At 49.4% G+C, this 23,639-nt stretch overlaps 1 protein-coding gene across 6 annotated transcripts in view; it reads right to left on the minus strand.

The window, feature by feature from the left end:
• MXI1 (MAX interactor 1, dimerization protein) overlaps positions 1-21,378 on the minus strand; it is an 80,239-nt gene extending 58,861 nt beyond the window's left edge. The window contains exons 1-3 of one of the 6 annotated variants that reach the window (XM_041743688.1): positions 18,731-18,891; positions 6,274-6,355; positions 2,769-2,901 (exon numbers count right to left, since the gene is read on the minus strand). In XM_041743688.1, coding sequence (XP_041599622.1) covers positions 2,769-2,866 — 98 coding nt within the window. In that variant the 5' untranslated portion in view covers positions 2,867-2,901; positions 6,274-6,355; positions 18,731-18,891. Of the gene's footprint in view, positions 1-2,768; positions 2,902-4,001; positions 4,022-4,094; positions 4,354-6,273; positions 6,356-18,730; positions 18,892-18,921; positions 19,053-20,971 lie in introns of those variants that run through there. The other 5 variants (XM_041743683.1, XM_041743689.1, XM_041743685.1 and 2 more) reach the window with 5 other exon arrangements.
• Positions 21,379-23,639: the final 2,261 nt, after the last annotated feature.

Below are 23,639 nucleotides of genomic sequence, written 5' to 3' on the forward strand. Positions count from 1 at the left end.
AGGCTTAAAGTTAAGAAAAGCCCATAAGGTCTCCTTCAAATGGACTAACAACTCCGTTTCCCAAATACCCCAGTGTTGGAAATTGATCCTTGGCTCCTTTATTCCATGATGCAGAAGTTTTTTTGGTTTTTTTTTTTTTTTTAAGATTTATTTATTTATTTATTTATTTATTTATTTATTTATTTATTTATTTATGATAGACATAGAGAGAGAGAGAGAGGCAGAGACACAGGCAGAGGGAGAAGCAGGCTCCATGCCGGAAGCCTGACGTGGGACTCGATCCCGGGACTCCAGGATCACGCCCCTGGGCCGAAGGCAGGCGCTAAACCACTGAGCCACCCAGGGATCCCCTGATGCAGAAGTTTTAAACAAATGGTAAGGAAAAATAATTTCTAGTGTTTAACATAGGCCCCAGTCTAAATCCTACACATGAGTGGACCTTAATATTTTCTAAAATCTATTTCTTTGTCTTTTTATTTCCCTCTTATTATTTCTATTCCTATGAAACATGATCTTCCTTAGTCTTAGGTGGTCCAATATATACATAATTATTTTCCCATGGGTACTGTAAGAACAACATGGCATGCCTATAGTTTTATAAATTTTCAGATATGTTGTGCTAAAACATACAATAATTAGCACTGTGGTTCCACACACCATACTAGAATCCTAAAAGGAATACTACCTTGAAACACAAATGCCACACAGTCAGATCCCCAAGCTGAGTCGAGTATAAGTCAAAAGATGACAAAGACTTATTAATGACCTGTAACATGACTGGTTAAATCTAGAAATATACGTCTTATTTATGCCTCTATAATCTTTGAATTGTTAGTAACAATGTCACATTTGCAATGATGGAATGGTATAGTAAATAACTATACAGTAACTGATCTCTTAAACTGTCAATAAATCAGTTTCATAGAACTTCAGGGGAAGAAGGGACCTTGGTAAATATGTAGTCCATTCCTTCATTTTATAGATGAGATGAAGGACAAAGAAAATGTAGTAAGATTATTTATTTGATTTCTACAAAATAGGAAAGACTCAGTAAATACTTGTAGCGTGACAAAACCCAGGTCTGGTTTTCCATCTTTGCGTGCCTCTAAATTAAAAAAAAAAAAAAAAAAAAAAGCCTTTTTAAATCTACATATGAACTGAAAAAGCCATGAATTCTTGAGATATAGACTCTAACTGCTGACACCTTAACCAGAGAAACTGTGAAGAACGAGAAAATTTATATTTACTTCTTTAAATACTGCAGATCGTATTACATATTTTCATCCTAAACCTATCATACCATAAAAAATCCTCTAGACCCACACATAAACATAAATGCAGCATATTAAGCTTATAACTATTTTTATAATTTTAAAAATTAAATTTAAAAAACACGAACAGTCCTAACAAAGAAACCAAAAAAAGGAAACACATGGCTTTAAAGATTAGTCAAAAAGGGACGAGTGAATCCTAGTTTTGCCTCAGCAATGTCAAAAACGCAGAGTGGGAAGATCCAACATTTGGAGCTCTAATTATTATCTGTAGAAGCCTCAAATTTCCTGCAAATATTAGTAAGAGCCCCTAGTCCTGCTCTCTCCCCAACCTGTTTCCCCAAGTGACTTCCCAGTGACCTGTCTGGAGTTTCCCAAACACTTCAGGAGACCTTGGTTACCCAGGTTGCTCTGTGCCTCTCCAAAATAAATGCTCACATTCTCTAAATAAAGCTTTGGGAATCAGGAAAAAGGCCTCATTGAATTCCTCATCAATGGAAAAAGCAAAAATCAGCAGCATCTGTTGATTTTTAAGATGGCCTTCTGAGAACTTCCTACAAGTTGAAGCCTTAGAATTCTCTGGCCCCCTGGGATAAAATACTGAAAAGACAGCCAGACACTACCAAAAGTTCTCAAAAAATAGAAGTTTTCAACAATGCCTGAGTACATCCATTTTCTAGGGATCTCTTTGGCCTAAAAAATAAGCATCTTCTTTCTTTTTCTGTGTGCGTGTGTGTTTTTTTAAAGCTCCTTTACCAACTCAATCTTATCAAATAAGAGACAACTTTTCCTAGCATGGTCTTCCTTTTCACCCTTAAACAAATAGATTATGCCCACTAACTTCCTACTCTAACTAAATATTTTTATTCCTTTAACAAAACCCTTGATTCTGCTTTACATCCTGCCTGAGCTATTTCTGGTTTTCAAAAATTCTTCTTGGACTGTCCAAATTTAAAGCTGGCTCAATTACTTTTGGCATGTGGTTGCATGCATGGACACATGCTATCAAGTCTCTCAACGTACTGACCCTCTCCAGTCACAGACTTCCCCACTTAATAACCCCCAGCAAGGGATCCCTGGGTGGCGCAGCGGTTTGGCGCCTGCCTTTGGCCCAGGGCACGATCCTGGAGACCCGGGATCGAGTCCCACGTCGGGCTCCTGATGCATGGAGCCTGCTTCTCCCTCTGCCTGTGTCTCTGCCTCTCTCTCAGTGTGTGTGACTATCATAAATAAATAAAAATTAAATAACCCCCAGCAAGAACTCTTTGGTTGCTTTCTGGATTCTATGCCTTCCCTTCCACACAAAGTCAGGTTATGATATCTAGACTTGATGAATTTAATAGGGCCAAATGTCCAGGGATGGTGATAAAGGAACTCGGCTGGCTATTCAGTGTTGCTCCAGACTCCATATTAGAGGACTGAGGTCAGTAGCACCTGCACTTTTGCGTGTGTGGTCCCTCCCTCAGCAGCCTTTTCTAAACCTCCCCAGCTTGCTACCTGTTGGCAGTGCTGGTGTTGCTGCTCCCGGTGCTGTGTTTCTGTGCTCGGCTCAATCTCCTTGGGGGCTTTGAATGCTGCAGCCGGGGGCTCGGCATGGAGGGGAACGTTGAGGCATAGCCATGTTCACACTCTAAAGAGATAGCAAGAAAAAAAGACATGATAACAGGAATATACCCAAATCCGTGGATCTACTGATCTAAAGTCATTGCATTAATACGTTGCAGAAAATAGCAGATAGAATGGAAGTCGTATTTTTCCACTTTTTGGCTGGAAGATAAAATTCTCAGTCCTTGCCAGGAAGGACATCGATCCTGCGACATTATATACACGCCCAACCCCATTACCTGAAAGGTGTACAGATACTTCCTCTAAACCTCTAGGAAATATCTCCATCTTCTCCAAAACCCTTTTCTCCATGAATTCTTGACTGAAATACACTAATTTCTGAGGCTAGCTACCTACCATCCACCTCAATTACTTCACCGGCCTCAAAATCCCCCTCTCACTTACTCTCCCCATCCGAGGTCTCTCGCTAAGGTCCCCATTTTCACCTACTTCAAACCATCCAACTGCCTCCTCTCGGACGACATTTTCTCCCCTGACACCGTAATTTCCAGAGTTCCTACTCTCCGCTCCCCAGCCTCTTCACGTCCCTTCCAGTCTCCGTTTCTCAGAGGTCCCTTCCCCAGAGGTGTGCATCCTCCTGCCCGCGGGCTCCTCAGCAGGCGCTGCCCCCTCTGCTCCCCGCCTCGGCTGCTCACCCCGACCTGCGCCGCCGCCACCCCGCGCCTTCAGTTCTTTCCTCCCTCTTTCCTCCCAAGTCCTGGGGCTGGCGCCCACTCTTACCGCCCCCTTCCCTGGGCTCGGCCCCCTCCCCCTCCCCCCACCCCCCTCCGAGTCCTCCCGGCTCACGCGCGCCAACCCGCCCGCACAGGCCCGCGCGGCCTCTCCCGCACCCCGCCCCTCGCAGGCTCCGGGCGCCCTCACGCGCGCTCCCCTCCTCACACCCCCTCCTCACATCCGCACCCCTCACACACACACCCGCCTCCTCACGCACGCACCTGTCGCACGCGCACCGCTCCTCACACACGCACCCTCCCTCCCCTCACACACGCCTCCTTGCACGCGCGCCTCCCCACACGCGCCCTCCACACACACTCCCCAGGCACGCACCTCCCCTCACGCACGCACCTGCCCCTCACACCCACACCCCTCCTCTCACACACGCACCTCCCTCCCCTCACGCGGCGCACCGCACTCCTCGCGCCGACGAGGACTGCGCGGGCTCAGGTGGTGGCGGAGGCAGCGGCGCCCGGCCGTTACCTCGGTCCCGGCGCTCCAAAAACTCGGCCGCCTCAAGCAGGCGCTGCACGTTGATCATCCGCACCCGCTCCATGGGCACCGCTGGTGGCGACCGGGGCCTCTCCGCGCTCCCTCTCCTGACCGACAGGAGGCGCCGCAGACGGCTACAGGCCGGCGCCGCCCCGGGACATGTGCGGCGGGCGGGCGGGCCAGCCCGGCCGCGGCTCGGCGCGCTCACCGCCGCCCCCGCCGCCCCGCCGCCCCGCCGCCCCCGCCGCGCCCGCCGCCGCCGCCGGCAGCCCGCGCGCGGTTTGTTTACCTCTCCGCGCGAGCACGGGGGAGGGGCGGGCGCAGCACCGAGGCCCGCCCCGTCCCGCCCCTTCCTGTGCCTCCTGGGAAATGTAGTCCCGCCCCTCCCACAGCACACCGGGAGTGGTAGTACGCACGCCACCTCAGTGCGCCTGCGCTCTGCCGAATTCCGCAATGGCGGCTGGGAAATGTAGTCCCCTTCGGCTTCTGTCGCCAGGGTGTAAAAACTAAGAAGTTATCTGAGCTTCCCCTCGGGGAAGGAAGAATTTGAGCGAGTGCCGGGGAAACTTTTTTCAGCGACTCCTGGCTGGTGCCCAGGACCTGGAGCATTCTTTATCTGAAGTGCCATGTTCCAGTCCTCTATCGACTACTACTTTTTCGTGTAACTTCCATGCCTTAGTTTCCCCATCCCAAAATGTGCTGTTCGGCTGGTGCACACAACAAAACGTTTGAAAAGCCAAGATCACGGTTCAGACACAAGAGATGATCTCATCAGTGCCAGGGAAAGCTTCCATGAGGTCCTTCTTCCACCTTAGTTTCCATATAACGTAGTTCTGGTTTTCGTGGGGTTTTTTAAGTCGTATTTTTTAAAACTTATTTTTGCTTCAGGCCCTCACTAGTGACTTTGGAAGCTAGAAATCCTCTCCGGTGTTGCAAGTGCAGGAATTCGGTGGATTAAGTGATTTGGTGCTGAAGTCACAGAGGGTTCAGTTCAAATCCTGACTCTGCTACTTACACTACCTGTCTGGACTCTTCGGGCTTCGTTTTCCTCATGTATAAAATGGATACGATTACTCCATTTATCCAAACATTGAGGGCCTGCCATGTACCAGGCACAGTACTAGATATAACGTGTACCGAAATGAGAAAAACAGACATGGACCCTACTCTCTCAAGGAGTCTGTAGTCAGTAGGGCTTATTGTGAAGATCAAATGAAAAAAATCCAGCACCTAATATATGACACTCAATTAATGGAAGTGATGGTGGCGATTTCCTCTCTTGCTCTCCTGCATAGAGAGGCAACTGAAAGCAGTGGCTAAAGAGAGCAGGGACCACATTAAAGGATTGCCAGTGGCTACCCTCTCTGCCATTCTCTTTCCAAGTCCTCAGTCTAACAAGCCCTCAAAGTCTAGACCAGAGTTTCTCAACCTCTGCGTTATTGACATTTCGGGCAAATAATTCAGGAGTGGGGGTGGGGGGTGGGGGCAGACTTGTGCTTTGTAAGATGTTCAGCAGCATTCCTGGCCTCTACCCACTAGATGCCAGTAGCACACTACCAACCAGAAAGGTCTCCAAACATTGCCAAATGTCTGCCGGGGCACACAAATCACTCCCAGTTGAGCACCATTGGTCTAGGGAGAGGAAGGGCAAGAGGGTCATAACTGTTGAATGCTCTAGGAGCAAGCTGGGAATTGTATAAACATCCATAACTTTTTCCCACCCTGATTATTTTAACCTGCTGGTGGACATCCAAAATAACAGGAAGCTCTTGGTGAGGGGAGAATTTCCCCTTCCCTGTGGTCATTCCAGTGGCTACTGTAGAAAATATCATTCAGAATGAAAATCTTACTCTTAAAAATGTCATGAGATTCATGCTGCATTTTAATGCCCTCTCTCTTGCACTCTTCTTTTTTCTTTTTTTCAAAGTGAACAAGATTTCCAATGAGGTCAAAAGCTGCAAAATTATGCCAGTCCTTTTAAATATTACACTTGGCACCACATTTAAGAACCAATTAGATATTCCATCGAATGCAGGGAAATCCAAAATGACAAATGTTCACAATATCACAATGATAGATATTCACAGGAGAGGGTTTTTTTTGTTTTTGTTTTTGTTTTTGTTTTTGTTTTTGTTTTTGTTTTGTAAAAACCTGGATATAGGGATTTTACCTTTTCTGCTGTTGGCCAGGTCACTTCAGATCTGGGCTTTTCCATTGGGTATTGGTAACAACCACTCTTGACAAGGGACATGCTGGGTAAAGGGAAGAATGGAATTATTTAAAAGAAAATAGCTCTTCACCAAGATCTATTAGTGGAAGGCAGAAATTATTAAGGTTGAAAGTTTCTACAACTTAAGCTTTAGAACCCAAATTGCTAAGGGCTACTCCAGGAATTTTAAAAAGGTAGATTTATGACAAAACTCTCCCCAATAGGAGATAAACCATGCAACATGCAATAAAAAAAAAAATACACATGGGTTTAAATTCATAGATCATAAGACCTAGCAGGTTATTAAGAGAAAGCTGGATGCTCGGTACCCATGCCAGACCTTTCACAGTTGACCTCCAGATGAATTAACCAGCCCTTCTTTTAGAGCCATAGCCAAGAGGGAAAGGAGTAAATGGAAAGTAGGGCAGGAGTCACCAAAAAGGCCACCTGCATCTGTTGAAGAAGAGCAGAGATGATGGTGATGGAGGGCAGTGGGGCAGTGTCAACCTAAGGTGCCATTTCCTTCTCCCTGCTTTAGCTGACTCCTAGAGTTCTTGCTCTACCACTGGCCACAACGGCTTTCCACAGTACAAAGCTTGGGGCTCTAGCCTCGGCAAAGTAATGTGCTTCACCTTCCCTCAGCATCAGTCCCAGCCTGGAGGAACCCAGAGGCAGCTATGGCCTTTCTTTTGTTCAAATGAATCCAGTTTGCCCTACAAATGCAGATGGGGAAACTGAGGAAAAGCAAGGCTTCCAAAGTCTTCTGACCAAAGAACCTGGAATCTTACCTGCAATCCTGCAATCTCTGGACTGCAATCTCTGCAGTCCTTTCCCTAAAGGATCTCTCTCAGGGTAGCCTCATTGGAAGATGGGAAAAGTCCCCCTGAATCCCCCAGGCCTATAACAAACACAGCCCAGATGGGGGCCATATCCCCCCGGTGGGGGGGGGGGGGAGAAGGCAAAGCTCTCCACTCTTAGAAGTCCTTTCTGTCACAGTTTACCCAGTGCAAATTTCCAAACGACTTTTTTTTTGGGGGGGGGCGGGATCCAAACCACTTATTGCATATTCACGAACAATGGAGGAGGCTGGTCTGTATTACATCTTTTCTGCAGACAGGAGAGATGGAAACAGGGGAAGGGACCCTGAGGTTAAGTTACAAGCCCCAAGTCACTGTATTGGTAACACCTGGAGCCTGAGAGAACTTCCCTGAAAGTGCAAAATGCTTGTGGCGCAGGGCACTGTTTTCTGCAATTATCTTTAAGGATGGGGGTTTTCAAATACCGAAGGCTGAAGACGGAGGAAGAAGGGTGAGTCCTGAGCTCCTACTAAAGGACAACCGTCACAGTGCTACATCTTTCCATCCTCCACCCCAAAACGACAACCGCAGCCTCCTTCTCCTTCCCACCTCCCCCCTCAGGGCCCCAAAACGTGAAGAGCAGCAGAAAACCTTTGCCTCTGCCCAGTGAGTCAGCCTTGCCTAACTTCATGCGTAAGCTCTCCTGGAGTCAGCGGCAGCTCAGAGCTGCGGGTCTGCGCGCAGCCGAGATAAATTTGGGTCTAGAAGGGATGACGTAATGCTAAACCCGAGAGGTAGCTGCCGCCTCCCGAGGCTCCAGTCGCCAGGGCCGCCGGCTGACATCCCAAGCACACGGAAAAGCACCGAGCGACCCAGGTGCCCGAGCTGGGGGGACAGGGAGAGAAAGGACAAAGGGGCGGGAGGAAACGGCAGGGGGAGGCAGTGTTGATCCCAGATCGCTGAATCTGGAAGTTTGTTGTTTTTAACTTCAGTTTTCTGGTGAGATCAGGCCACTGGCAGAGGCTCAAACAGCTGCACTTGACTTCCATCCTGGTCTATCTCTTCCCCCTTAGGAAAGGGCTTCTTACAATTTTATTAAATGGCCTTTCTTACAGCAGCCTGCTTCGGCGATTATAATGGATGTGGTAATTTCTCGAATGTCCTTTCCCTTCTTTTTTGCATTAACTTGGATCCAAGAAGAAATCTGCATTGCAGGACTCAGTTCATAGGCACCTCTAAGACACTTGCTGCCCCTGGAGCATCCATCCCACTTGGGGGTGCAACTGATAAAGTGTTCTGGATTTTGGAAAGGGAATTTGCTAGGGACATGTCAAGTTAATGTCCCCTCAAATAATATTTCATGGTTTATTTCATAGAAGTTTATCTTGTTAAGCTTGTTCCTCAGTTCAGTCTCCATTTTTCATTTTTCAGATGAGAAAACTGTGGGCCAGAGAGGTATGGTAACTTACTTGAGGCCACACAGCAGCTATCTATCAAACCCACCAAGCAAGGATTAGGTTTCAGGCCCACAGACTCTCCTGTGCTCTCTACCCATCTCCATAGTTCTTTTTCTGGTTGACTCATGTTCTTAAAAATAAACAAACAAACAAATAAATAAATAAATAAATAAGAATACATTTTCTGATCTTTTTAATGTGTGGAGCACCAAACCTTTAAATATCAAGTTACATTCCAAAGGGATCCAAAGCCTACTTTTGTTTTCTGTTTAAGGTTCATTCTTCTCTAAGGAAAAGGTGGCCTCAGAATCAACTCCCTTCCTGGTGAAGAGCACAAGCCATATGCCTAACCTCATGACACCCCTTTAATTAAAAGACCACCCACAGGTAAATAATCTTTACTATATGGAAATAGTTTCCTTCATCGGGAATATGCCTCCTGTATCCTTTTTTCCAAATGACATTTCATCATTTGTTGCTCTAGCCACTTACTATTCTCCTTTAATTTGTGGTTATACTCATTTGTACTGGTAGATTTCATGACTTTCAGCCATTCCTGGCATATAGCCTGCTCAGCCATCGTATGTTATTCTTTTGAAACATCGCTCATTCCATGAATTAACATTTTCCTAAAAATGTTTGCATCTATATTCAAAAGCAAGAATATACTGTATATATTTTTGGTTGCATGTATCAGGTTTTGGATGCGATGATCTGTTCTTTCAAAGGTAGATGCAACTTGCTTTTAAAACCTTAAAAAAAATAAAATAAAAGGAGGATCGCCAGAGGCCTTCCCTGCTGCTAAAGAGGATGCCCCACATTCTTGCCACAGTCCTGGGTAACTCTCCCTCCCCTGTCAGGAGCCTGGCTAGAGCTCCCCTGCCCCCACCCCCACCCACTGGCATCACCACTCCCTTCCAGGCAGCAGACACTTGTGGAGGTCACTCTTAGGCCCAGCCAGACCCTGGAAACTACAAAGTCACATACTCAGCCTGCTGCCTGGGGGCTGAGTTCTCGGCTTCAGGTGCACCATTTAGAATAAAAACACCAAAAAAAAAAAAAAAAAAAGAATAAAAACACCAGGCCCTTGGGACTCAAGATCACTCAAGGACATGAGTGATCTCGCCATCTCTTCCAGCCCCAGCATTCTGATTCTAGGATAGTGGGATTCCCCAAGAGCTTAGAACACTATGCCTCATCTGTGTACTAGCTTGCACGTGATGAGAGCCAACTATGTACCCAGTGTTGCTCACAAACTCCTCAGCACACCACAGAGATTCTCTGTTTCACATATGAGGCCCGGAAAGGTTAAGAGATTTGCCCAATGTCATATAGGTAATGACCAGATTCAAGCTTAGATTTTCTAATTCTGGGACCCCACAGCATACATTAAGGTATGTTTAATCAGATGAGTCAAACAAAACTGGGTTAGGGCAATGGTCTCAACCAGGGGTAATACCATCCCCCAGGAGGCTTTGGAAATAAGTGTCACAATGATTGGGGGGAGGGGGTTCTGGCATTTAGTGAGTAGGGAACCAAAGGTATTACAGGCTGCAGTATCCTGGACTAATCTGCACACAAATGGTCTCACCAGTAGCTCCCTTGCTGAGAAACACTAGGTCAAAAGGCTAAAGAGAGAGAACTCATCATTCATTCAACAGATACTCCTTAAGCATCTCTTACGGGTTGTGCACTAAGCTAGATGCTGAAGACAGAATAATGAATGTAACTACTTCATGACCCCGGGGCTCACGGTGCTTGTATTTTAGTCCAACACACTGATGACAAGCAAGCAAAATCATAATAAATTGTGATAGGTAGCACAAAGGATAAATAATAAATGTGGGATAGCTTCAGGTGGGTAGAAGTTTCATGGCAATCCCAAGGACTGTCTAGGTCAGCTTCTCAAACTTTAATGAGCACACACATCACCTGGAAATTGTGATAAACTACAGGTTCAGATTCAGCAGGTCTAGGGTGGGGCCTGGGAGTCCCATTGCAGATGCCAAGGCTGCCCATCCTAGGACTACACTCACTCTCAACAGTAAGGGTGAGATAGGAAAGAAACCACTGAAAGGCTTTAAACAAGTAAGGGACGTGAACCCAGTTATATTTAAGATCACTCTTGTTTCCTCGATCTCCGCTGAGGAGATCACTTGACCAGAACCAGCTGGCCCACACTGTCACAGTGGCAGCCAGGGTCTATAGCTCATCTCTGCAGCTCACACATGCTTCTTCCCTCTGGCTTCTCTGGCAGAAGCCCTTGGCTCCAAGCGCGGCCAGACCAGTTGCCCTAGAACTTGAACGCCTTCAGGAAACCTAGTATAGCCTGATAGGGTGTGGATTCACACCCCTGACACCCTAGTGTGCAGAGCCACAGGAGCCCTACTGGTTGGGTGAGTTCCCCAGGGGCCAGGTAGTACTGCACATACAAATAGCAACACCCTAGACCATTGCCCTTCGGAAGAAGGGCCCTTATCTGACATTAGTGTCAATACCAAAGAGTCCTGGAAGGTTTTGGCTGCCTTCTCTCTGCCCTAGGATGAGTGGGAAGGAAAGGAAGTCACCCCAGGGAGGCATCCCCAAGGGGACCCTCAGCTTGGACTTCAAACGTTCCAGATTCCATCTCTAGCCTCTTGCCCCTTGAGGCCTAAGTTTTCCTAAGAAGAAAGAAAAACCTAGATTGGAGTCTCAGCTCCACTCTATGTTAGCAGTGGCTTTAGGAAAGTTAGTCAGCCTTGCTAAGGCTGAGGCTTTCCTCATTTACAAATGAAGATAATTCTAGCACTCTCCTACTGGACGTTTGTGAGGATTTAATATAGAGCACTTAGCATGGTGCTGGTACATAGTAACTGCTCAGTAAAGGGGACATTATCATTATTCCTTTGGAAAACAGAGACAACATTGCACTTGTCAGCAGTCCCCTTGTGGTCAGGTATTAGACTCCTAGGAGACAGGCAAGAATTATTTATTGGTCTCTATTTGTCTATCATTTGTACTGGAATATGAGCTGGAACTGGAGACCATACCTCCTGCACTTTGAAAGCATGAAGCACAAGGCTTGGCTCCTGGAAGGTTTTAGAAATTATTTGTTGAATTGAGCTATATTTTACAGCTGGTGAAATGAAAGAAACTTGTATGCAAAGAACTCAGAGTTTTATGAGTCAAGAAATATAGTATGGGAGGTCAGGTGTGGTGGAGGTAAGAGGCAGATAACACAAGGATACCATAAAGCAGTTCTGGGCCCCTGTAGAGAGAAAAACAGAAGCCACCCCAGCTCCCCCCACCCCCACCTGCAACCCATGACCACAAACAGAGCAATCCTAAACATGCCTTCTATTTTAATACAACAGTATTAAAATTGTCTCAAATCATCTTTACTCAAGTATTCCTGCTAATGGCCATAAAGATACAAGAGTAAAACATCTCAAATAGTAGGTAATCCAAATCCCTTTTTATTGGCTTTAGTTTGAATTTCCCAATCTCCCCTAGGACACTATGTTTATCTTTCTAATTTTGCTGTGTTTAAATTTCCTTAGCAGATGCTGCAGTTGGATATAAGAGGTATGTGGCCAAGGGCATGTTATATGGGAGAGTGGGCTTGGTAGGAACACTCGTATGGACCATCCTCCAAGTGCAGAATGCCCCAATCTGTAAAGAGCTGGGAGTGGAATGTGTTTATTTACAAGGCTGCTTACAGGGTACTTAGTTTCCTAAGCACAGGCAGAAAAAAAAGAAAGATCTGTAAAAAATTACAAGGACAAATACAAAACACAAAAGATTTTAAACACAGGGGTAGGGGTAGGGGGTGCAGGGAAGGGAGGGACTATTCCTTTTAGGAAGCCTAAGATAAATTTGGGTTTCATCTGTAATGATGGCTAGAACCATAGACACAAAGGTCCAGGCCAGAGGCATTTCTATATTCTTGGGGTTCACTTTAAGACAACGGAATTTCTACAACCTGGCACTGGAGTAGAGTACAGATTCCATGCATGAGGGCAGGGACTGTAGCCCCAGGACCTAGCATAGTGCCTGACATAAAGCAGCAGTATGTGCTCCTTAAATATCGAATGAATGAATGAATGAGTGAAGAATTCACAAAACAAATTTAGGGAGAATTCCTGACAAGCAACATAATTCCACAGATTATAAAAGGATTTGCCACAAAGGCCTTTTAAAGAGAGGTTCTCCAATCTAAATTTTTTAAAAGGGGGATTGTATTTACATATATTTCCTGGAGATTGATTGCTAAAGCCAGGGTCACCTGCACTTTCAAAATGTTTCACAATCAAGGGGCCTAGCACAACTCTGTCAAGATGAGGAAGCAAAGAAGAAGCCTCAAGCTCTGGAGGATGGTAGCAAACTCCCATTATTTTTGGCCAGAGAGATCAAGTCAGCTGTTGACAGCTTTAACACCTCCAGCCAGGCCACTCAGGGACAATGATACCAGAGACAATTACTTCCCCTTAGTAGCAGAAGAGCCAGAGAGCAGGTGTCTATCCCTGTGGAATTGAAGCTTCTCTCCAGTGTGAGCTGGGAGCTCCACCCACCACTCCCAGAGGAGGCCCCTCTGGGAAGACTTGTATTTCTCCTCTTCAGATATGGCTTGGGTAGCCATCCTGTCATTGTCACTGCCTTTAGGCTCCTTCTACTTCCCCCAGCCCCAGTGTACAAGAAAAAATTTTTTTTCTAAATAGAAAATTCAAATTAGCTTCATTTTGAAAGACTATTGAGAATGTTGCAATGACCTTTGCAATAACCAGACACACCCTAGGTTTGAGAATTGCTGAGTTTTATAAGCACCTGACCTGTAAAACAAAAGCCCAATTTGGGGCTCTGCTTGTTATCCATGCTCACACCAGGTGAGAGCCCCAGAAGAATCTGGTTCTGCCTCTGCTGTGTCATCTTGGGCAAGCCACTGTCCCTCTCTGGGCCTCAGCCTCCTCATCTATACAGTGAGGATGATGGATGTTCTGTGACCTCTAGGGCTCCTTCTGGTCCTGACCCTCTGTCTTACTACCTGCCTCCTTTAAAAACCAAACCCCAAATGGAGTGGAAGGAAGAATGAGAAAGGCAAGAGAATGGCTCAGAAGGCCTGCCTGCCATACGTCCCCACAACTACCCACAGCAACACCCCCCCCCCCCCCCATATCTGCCTGAAAACTGCTTTCTTCATTCTGTAGGAAGATTCCTATTTCTTGGCTGGATTGTTGCTTTACTTCTTTTTCTTCTCTCTCTCTCTCTCTTAACTCAAAAGCCACAAAACCACAACTCACCTTCCCAAAACGGGTCATTTGGAAGCCAGAGCTGTCAGGGGGTTCAGTGTGTCAGGCCTGGCATACTGGTGGTATCTAAGTGAGGACCAGGCCAGGGCAGCCATGTGCTTCTCCTCCAGAAACCCAGTTTAAATCAATATTTATTCAACTGTATTTATAGAAAGTGGTGGTGGTAGGGAGGAGGGGATGGGGTAAGGAGGCAGGGGGGATCTAAAACAGAACAAGCCACAATGACTGATGCAAATCTTTGTGGCCAATTCGTTTCTGCAGGGCCGGACTTTTTTTTAAAGGCAAAAGACCCGGCTTTTGATGAACCTGCTGTTGGCCCCAGTACCATAGCAACAGCCCAAGTCCTCTGATATGCCCAGAGGACAGACTTGGGAAAGGCAGCAGGAGGGGGTGGTGTTTCCTAGGAGCCTAAACTTGAGTTAGGGCCAGAAGAGTTGAACAAGTCTGAAAAACAAAAAAAAAAAAAACCTCTCTGGTTGGCTCTTCTGTCCTCGGCCTCACTTCTAAGCCTTTTCTAAGCAGGGTGTGTACAGGAAGACCTTGAACAATCAACAGAGTGTTTCAAATACCAGCTCTGCTTTGGGTTGCTGGGTGACCTTGAGCAAGTCATTTTACCTCTCTGGACTTCATTCCTTGGCTGGAAATTGTGTACATGCATGTATCATTAAGACTGGAATCAGAGGCCTAGGTTCGGAACTCAGCTCTGCCACTTACTAAACCATATGACCTTTGGGCAAGTTACTCAACATCCCTGCACCTTGGTTACCCCCTCCATAAAATGGGATAATAAAATTGCACACATCATGGGGTTGTTGTGAAGACTGGAAGAGATAATGCATATTTAACCCCATACTTGGTATATAGTCAGTGCTCAAAAAATGGTAGCCAGTACTGATACTATGTAAAGCAATTAGTTGCTGCTGCAACATGCTGGCACTCTCTTTATTTTCTTCAGTTTTCCCTCCAAACTCTTGCCCAGTCATCCTCAGATAAAAATCCCCATTTCTAGGTGTGTCAATGGAACAGTGTTTCCATCAGCAAAGGAAGGTCGATGAGCAGCTGTTGTTTTGCCTTGGAGCTGATGGAACCTCCTTTTTCCATCCAAACCAGGAATGGCTTAATTCAACTTCTCCAATTTTCTAAGGGTCCCCTGGGGTCCCCTCCACAGGGTGCCCAGTCCCTGGGAGCTCTGGGACTCTGAAAGCCACAACAATATCTTCAAAGTCTACTTCTGGCATTTAGCAGTGGGCAGAAATCATAATTAAAACTGGAGGGGAAAAAAAGTTGAATCTGAGAACATAATTTAGGATGCAGTGAAAATAAAAACCTGATTTGGACAGCCCGGGTGGCTCAGTGGTTTAGCACCGCCTTCAGCCCAGAGCGTGAACCTGGAGACCGGGGATCAAGTCCCACGTCGGGCTCCCTGCGTGGAGCCCGCTTCTCCCTCTGCCCCTCTGCCTGTGTCTCTGCCTCTCTCTCTCTCTGTCTCTAATAAATAAATAAATAAAATCTTTAAAAAAAAAAAAAAACCTGATTTAAGAATGTTCTTTACACAATGCCCCAAAACCCAAATATCCCACTTTACCCCCACCGTAAATCAACCCACAGAGTTTTCAGGGAAAAAGCAAGTGCACATAGTAGATGCTCAATACATATTTGTGGAATGAATGAATGAATTGAAAGATACCTGCTGTGTAGAAATGTGACCTGCTTGAACATTAGTTGCCATCAAAGCCCTCAATTTTAGCAAAGTCACCCTAGTACCCTGCTCTCTAAGCTAGTAACTGATCCATTTCCAGGGTCACAGCTGATGACAGTGGGCACTTTTAACAACCCAGGCCTGACCTACTATCTCCTTGAAGCCCCTGGTCTTTACAACCCAGGGGCAGTCTGTGTGGATTATGGGAGACCCTCTTTCCTTGCAAGAGATCAGTATTTCCAACTCTTCTCCAAGTCCCCAGAAAGTCTATACTGTGTCCCCCCGGCCTTCAAACCTGATCGCTGTGTCATAGCCAGTAAAAGCCAATTCAACCAATCAATGTATATTAAGTATCTCCTGTATGCCCAGTGATGCACTCTATGCAATGGTGACATACACTGAAATACTATAGGTGATCTTTCCCCCTAGGATGCTATTATCTCCCTGTGAGGATAAAGCTAATACACAGGAATCAAATAGAAGTCTGCATGGTACTGATGATTGAAGCTCAGAGAAGAGGCTATTTATTGAGCACCTACTATATTTCAGGTACTTTTTTTTTTAAGATTTTATTTATTTATTCATGAGAGACACACAGAGAGAGGGAGAGAGAGAGAAAGAAAGAGGCAGAGACACAGGCAGAGGGAGAAGCAGGCTCCATGCAGGGAGCCAGATGTGGGACTCGATCCCAGGACTCCAGGATCACAGCCTGGGCCGAGGGCAGGCACTAACCCGCTGAGCCACCCAGGGATCCCCTATTCCAGGTACTTTAGATGTTTAAATGGAGCATCTCAATTAGTTGTTCAGCAACGATGTGAGGCTGGTTCTATTGTTATCCTCAATTTACAAAAAAGAAATGGAACCTCAGAGGTGAGGTAACTTGTACCCAAAGTCATGAAGCCACTAAGCAGCAAAGGAGGAATCTGGGCTCTGCTCTGAGTAACCGTAAAGCTTTCATTCTCTCAAGTACACTGAATTAAGAAATAGCCAGAGGAGGCTTCCTAGGGGAGGTAGGAACTGACCTAGGTCTTGAAGGGTGAGTAAGATACAGATAACCCCAGAGGAGTAAGAGAATGAAGCCATTCTAGACGCAGGGAAGAGTCTGAGTCAAGTACAGAGGCATGACTGCCTAGCATGCTTGCTGGGGGACCTGCTGGACGGGAGCAGAGGAGATTAAGTGAGGAAGGCAGGGTGGGGCCATATGACACCACAAAGCAGCAGCTTCCTCCATCAAGAGGAAGAGGCTGCTCCTTGGCCTGTCCATGCCCCTAGGAAAGCACCTCACCCTCAAACGCAGATAATCCACTCCAGGGAGCAGTGCCTGCCTTCTATTCCCCTGTAACCCTTCATCTCTATCTTAACCATTGCCCCCCCAGAGCTATCCTCCCCAGACACTGAGAAGCCCATTTCTATCCTCTGGATGTTACCTGTTACAGAAGCTTCTACTTGCCCACTGAGCAGCTCTTCTGTGAATCTGGTTCTTTTTCCCTTTCAGTCTTAACCTTTTTTTCCAAAACAGGAAGTAAAGATTTTTCCCATTATTAGTCAGTTCTAAATTGCCACCTCTTCACTGGACCCCAAATGGATATAGGAGATGATGCCAGAAGTGATTTACATACAACTTCTGACTTTGTGATAACCGGTGCTCGCCTCCGTGATGAATATTTCTGGAGACCTGTGAGATCCTTAAGGATTCCCATCAGTTGGCACGTCCCTGGGAATCCTGGCCTTGCACAGAGCAGGCAGTCGGGAGTGGGGGACTTAATTTGAACACCTTCCCCCTGAGGAGATTCACCAGATCTGCTGGGAATAATTCAACCCTGCGGCCACAGCTTGGGGAGCACTCCTACTACGGAAACCTCAAAGAGGCAATGAAAAGCAGTTCTGGCAACAATGGAAAATACGGCAAGCTCCTGCCAAGTAAGTACTTCGCAAACAACAGTGAAAACGAAACGTGTGAACTCGTGACCAGGGTCTAGTGGTGCATTTTGGGAAGGTCTCACAAGAGCCCGAAATGGAGAATCAAGGCTGACACACGTCTCAGGGGGGGAAGAGCGTCCCTTTAAGACGGGATCGTACCAGCTGGCCACACTACGGCTCCCAGAGATTTCCTGGCTGGCCTCCTGGCCCCACCCACCAGTCTCTGGCCTCAGCAACGCGTGACGTCAGAGAGAGCCGCAGCCGGCGATAGGCTGAACCGCGCAGCTAGGTCAAGTCCAGTCACAGGAAAGAAGTTTGTCTCCATGTGGAAACCATGTGTCCCTAGCTGGGAGGGGGAGGAGGAGGAGGCGGAGAAACTGAGATCAAGTGATTACAGGGGAACTGGCTGAAATGCAGGCGGGGAGGTTGTGCACCTGAGCCGGCCAGCACTGCCCTTTGCAGGAGTGACCTAAAAAAGAGGAAACAAACAAACAAACAAAAAACTTGCCCAAAAAACCAAAGCTTGAGCCCCCTCTCATTGTAATAACAATCGGACAACTAGGATCCCCGCTTCCTTCCAAAAACCAGGGACCTGAGAAATGCCGGAGTCCTATCGGAACGCCGGCCCCCCTCCCTCCCCCAACGACTGCATGATGTCAGCGTTTCGGAAAGCGGGCTCCGAAGCAAAACAAGCCCCGCGCGCGCGGAGCGGCCCGCAGTGCCCGAGCCCGGCGCACGCACGACCCGCCCCCCGACTCGCGTTATTGCTGTGCACACGCGGGCCGCCGTGACGCGCGGGCATTGTGTGCAGCAGCAGAAAACAACGGCGAGCGCCGCCAGCGCGAAGAAGCGCCCCCGATAAACCGAGGCAGATGTAGGGCCCGCCGTTTTCCGTACCAGGAAACCGAGACCCGGCGCGGGGGGGGGCGAAAGTGGGGAGGGCAAAGCAGCCCCCGTGGGCCGCTACCGGTTGCAAGGGGCCTAATGGGGGCCCCGGGGCCGGCCGCGCGTACTTTGCCGGAGGTCACCCTCGCCTGCGAGAGCTGCTGGGGAGGGGCGAGGGCCTGGAGCCGGCGAGGTGCCCGCAGCCAAGCCGGGCAAGGCGCAGCGCCCCACGCTCTCGGGGAAATCTGGGGGCCGCTGGCATCACGTCATGCAGAGCCACACAGCGGCGGCACATAGAGGCAAGGGAGCTAAAAATACTCCCGCGGGGAGCCGGCCGGAGGGGGGAGCAGCGGGGCCGAGGGGCTGATTACGCACACGAAGTTGACTCCGGCTGGGGCGCGGAGGTTCCCGACCCCCTGGCGGGGCTGCGGGGCTGGCAGCGCGGCGGCTCGGGAAGGGCTCCGGGACGAAGCCCCCCGGCTCCCCGGCCACAGGCGCCCGGCTCCCCGCCGCCGGCCCGCCCCGCGCGGGGTAGCCCGGCCCGGCGCGCCCGGCCCTCTGCTTACGTGACTGGTGGCCACGCCGGAGCCCCGGCACGGGGTAAACTAGGAGGTGGCGACGGCCGGGGCGGCGGGGGACGGCTCGGGGGAGGCGGCAAGGGGGGCGGAGGTCTGCGATTGTCTGCGGGTGCGCGGGGGGGCGGCGGGACGCGGTGGAAGCTCCAGCCGCCTCCTTAGCACACCACGCTGGGGTAGGGAGAGGGGGCCGGGCTTGCCACACACTGCCAAGGTGCCCTCTTTGGCGCACCCCCCCCCAGAGTCGGCACCACGGGACGGGCTCCGGAGAGCCCCGGACGGGGGTGAGGGGTAGGCAAAGAAATCACGCCCCTCCCCCTCCAACAAAAGCAAACACACCAAACAAAACCACGTCTTCACCCAGCTCCCCAGCAGCTCTGGCTTTTCAGAAACTACCCTCCAGACGAATGCACCTCCCCCCCCCCCCCCCATGAATAATCGCAAACTGCTTCGGCTACACAGCCAGCGATGCGCCTTTCTCGCAACCCAGGCACTCCGAGAAAACAGGAGAGAAGAGAAAGAAAAGAACACACACAACCGTCCTCCCAACACAAATCCTTGGTTTTGCCTTCAGCCGCTGCACAATTGCGCCGGCAACACACGGTCCCTTTCACCCTGGAGGCCTGGGGTGTTGGTCAACTAAGGTGTTTTTGTGTTTGAGGATTGTTGTTGTGTTTTGGGGGGAGGAGGTTGCAAGATCTGACACGTTGCAATCGGACCTTTTTTTTTTTTTTTTTTTTTTTTTTACCCCCTCTCTCTTCTCATTGATCTTCCTACTTGTTCGGACAGATTAAACAGCCTGGTTCTCTCCAGTCTATCGGTTCATCTGCCTCGACCCTTTCCCCGTTCACGCAGCTCGTATTCGTGAGGACCGTGCTGGAGACATCGCACACGCGTGCCCCCGTTAGGACGCCGAGCCGACTGCCTGGGAGGACCGGGGACCCAGCGGGCAGGGGCAAAAATGAAACAAACAAATACAAAAAGGAGGCCAGGCCGGGTGGGGCTCCCAGCACCCCCGCCCCCAGCCCTGCTCGCCACCTGAATCGGCGGGGGGGGGGGGGGGAGGAGGAGGAGGAGGAGGAGGAGGAGGAGGAGGAGGACAGCAGAAATCCACCAGGCAGGCGTTCGCCTTCCTCGCCAGGCGCGCTCACTCGTAAGTCGTCTCCCGGAAAATAAAGAAACCGCACACAACAGCCCACACCTTCTTCCCCAACTATTGTTTCCTGCGAGATCCCAAAGTTTCCTTTTAGCTGCGTCCCCCTCGCCAAGTTTCCCGGGCGCAGGACGGCGAGTCCGGGGCGAGCTGCTGGCGCTGCCTGGCCCAGCCGGCCTGTTTGGGGGAGGGGGGGCGGTGGCACCCCAGGGCGACGGAGGTGCTGGGGTACAGTATCCGTGGACGCGATGGCCCGAGCCCTGCTGCGGGCGGGGAGGGAGAAGCACAGCAGACAGGAGGGGGAAGCACCGCCGAGCCGGCCGGACCGAGCCCACGCCGCGGAGGCTGTTCGGTTGTTGTGGTTGTTGTTATTGTTGTCGTGTGTGTCTCTGTGTGTGCTTTTTTTTTTTTTTTTTTTTCCCCTCGAACCGCTGAGCTCTGCCTACCATTTCCAACTTTCGGCTTCTAATCCCCACCCCACCCAGGAACGAGCAACAGAAAAACAACACTTGTCTGCCCGAGAAGGCTCCGGCGCGGGGGGGGGGGGGGGGGGGGAGAAAGGCGACCTCGAAGAGATGAGCTCTGGGCTCAGTTGTCAGCAAACAACACTCCCCCGCTTGTCCACCCGGCGGTCGTCCCAGCCTCGGGGAGACGGACAGACGGACGCACCGACAGGCCCCCTCGCCCCCCCCCCCGCTCGTCTTTGTTACATCTTTAGCAGCTTTGTGCGTGCGTGTCCTTTCTCCGGTGTCATCGGCTTTACTGCCGAGGGCTGGATGTGTGTGTTGGGGGGAGGGGGACGCGGGCCGAGCAGGCGACAGGGGTCGCCCAAGTGGTTGAGGAAGAAAGAGCCGGGCGCCGAGGAGGAGCCGGGGCCCCCAAACTTACTTTTGTTTTCTTTCTCGATCTGCTCCAGGTAGCTGGCGGCCTCGAGCAGAATCTGCACGTTCTGCAGAAAAGTGTTGATGTGCTTCTCCATCGAGTTCTCGCTGGTGTTGAAGATGTCCGAGAAGGGGCACCTGAGCTTGGCCCCCGCGGGCTCCTCGGGCTGGGCCGGGGGCTGGGGCGCGGCGGCGGCCGGGGGCGCGGCGGGGGCCAGCCCCGCGCCCTCGCAGCGCGCCTCCTTGCGCGGCCGCCCGCGTTTGCCCATGGAGGAGCCGGGGTCCGCCGAGCTCGTCCTGCTGCGGGGCTGCGCGGCCCGGCCGAGCTCCGGTCCCCGAGGAGACCCGGCTGGCTGGAGCGGGGGAGGCGCCGAGGCGAGCAGGCGACCTGACTTCCCGAGCCTCGCTGCGTGCAGTTGTGCGTGTGAGTGTGTGTGAGTGTGTGTCGGTCTCGCAGTGGGTCTGTGTGTATGGGAGATTGAATGAACCTACAGGACGGACGGAGGCGCTCTGGCGCCTGGGTCCTAGCGCGAGCCTGTCGCCAGCGGACCGGTCAAAATAAAAGGTGGAGACTAGCGAGGCAGGGACCGCCCCCTGCCCATGCCCGCACCCTCCCCGCCTCTACCCAAATCTTACCTCAGAGCCGAGCACTGTATTTCAACACGAATGGAAAAAATAGTCGATGCCCTGAGCGGACCTGCATAAAAAACAAACTAGTGAGCTGGGTTTCGTCTTCACATAAAAATAAGACCTCGTAAGTGGTGCAGCACAATGCCTCGCACATTAAATGGTAGCTATGACTTCTTCTTCCTTTTTTTTTTTTTTTTTTAATAAAAGCCCAATCCGAAAAAAAAAAAAAAAAAAACCCATCACGTGTAACCTGAAGTTTCCCACCCCCAACTCACACGCCCCTACGCACAGACAGCCACAGAGGCATGCGCCTTCGCGGGGTCAAATGAAATCCCCAGGCCGCCAAATCCCAGTTACAGATTTACTCACTCTTTCTCCCTTCAAATGCAAAGTTATTTTCCAGGAAGGGGGAGGAGATGTAAGCATCTCGCTCCACAAGTCCTCTTCCCAGCCTTGGTCCAGCTGTGCAAAGCTCCCGCTGGGGTGCCTCCACACCTGGCACCCTTTTATTTGACGGACTAGCAGAAATGGCAGCCCGTGACCCTCCCACCCCCACCCCCATCCCAGCTGAATTCTGCCTTTTGGCTCTGAAGACTCCTACCCTAGTTGACATTGTTGTTTTTACTGGACTGCTATCACCCAGTCAGGATCTAGAAGAACCAGGGATGCTTTCCAGGCTTGGGAGGTACAGCTGGGAGTCAGAGGGATAGCTGAAGGCCATTAGGGAGTGTCACAGAGAAGGGTTCAAGTCCACCTCCCAAGCACACAGACTGTGTGAGTTTGGGCAAGTTCCCTAACCCACTCTTGGCCTGTTTCCCCTTCCATGAAACTCTGATAAGGTTCTTGTGCTGATTAAATCACATCTGCACTTAGCACACTACCTGGCCCATAGTAAGATCTTTTTCTTTCAGTCCAGACCCAAATAAGAGCGTGGGTCCCTTACTTGCATCTAAAGGGGGAGGGCACGGGGGACAAGCTGCAGGAAACAAGATTCTTCTTTGTTGGAAAACATCTCTGCAACAAACCCATCTAAATATTGTCACCTTGCAAGGCCACCTAGAATTTTCCTGCAGGAGAACCATTTACATAGAAGGCACATGGAGTACTGCCCCCTGCAGTTGAGCAACCCAGCCACTCTGCTCAGGAGCAGCTTCATACGCAGAACCTTCAAGAAAGTCTTGTGTGTACTTTTAGAGCATAATAACCTGCTGCTATGACAAGAGCAATCAGGAACTGGCATTTTAAAGCCAGTGTGTTCACATTTGGGACCATAATATAATCATACTACACATACTTTCTGTCCTGTGACAAATTTTGTATGGTTGATCTCTGCATCCTTTAGCTAGGATAGAATAGAAGCCCCTAAGAGCTGTGAAACAAAAACTCACCTTCCATTACCAGAACAACTGCTGACTTTTTGTTTCTGTTGGGACCGTAACCCGAGTTACTCATGTTTAAAAGCCTATAAGTATCTAAGGACTTTAGGAAGATATAGTTTCAAACAAGTTGTGTCTAATGCCATTTTGCAAAACCCGGCACTTGTGTGAAACAGCACCCATCTCCCTTGCCCCAGATGAAAGATGATAGTGAAGAAAGCTAAGCCCGAAGAAAACCTTAGTTTTCACTCTGCTGGCTACACCAAATGTGTACGTATGCACTACTGCGACCTATATGTATGTCTACACACACCCACCAAGATAGGCACACCCCACACATGAGTGCCGGAGCGGGGGTAGGGTGTTTTGTAATTATTTATTTATCCCTGTTTCATCTCTCATAGGTCTGTGAGCTTCAGAAAGCCCAGTGGGAATCTTCAAGCTGGGCCACGGATCTGACCAAAGCCAAAATAAACAATGGCTTGAAGAAAATCTACAAAAAAGTGCTGATTTGCACTATTCCCACAGTCAGCCACAGCCCCCACCACCATTCCCATGGAAAACACCACTGCTGGTGCCAAATCAAGTCCCCCCCCTTCATAGGGGCATTGTTTTTTGTTATTATGTGAGTTCTTAGCATCAGACAATGGCACCACAAGAGACACAGTG

Source organism: Vulpes lagopus, chromosome 2 (assembly GCF_018345385.1).
Source record: "Vulpes lagopus strain Blue_001 chromosome 2, ASM1834538v1, whole genome shotgun sequence".
In the NCBI taxonomy this organism is placed as follows: Eukaryota; Metazoa; Chordata; class Mammalia; order Carnivora; family Canidae; genus Vulpes; species Vulpes lagopus.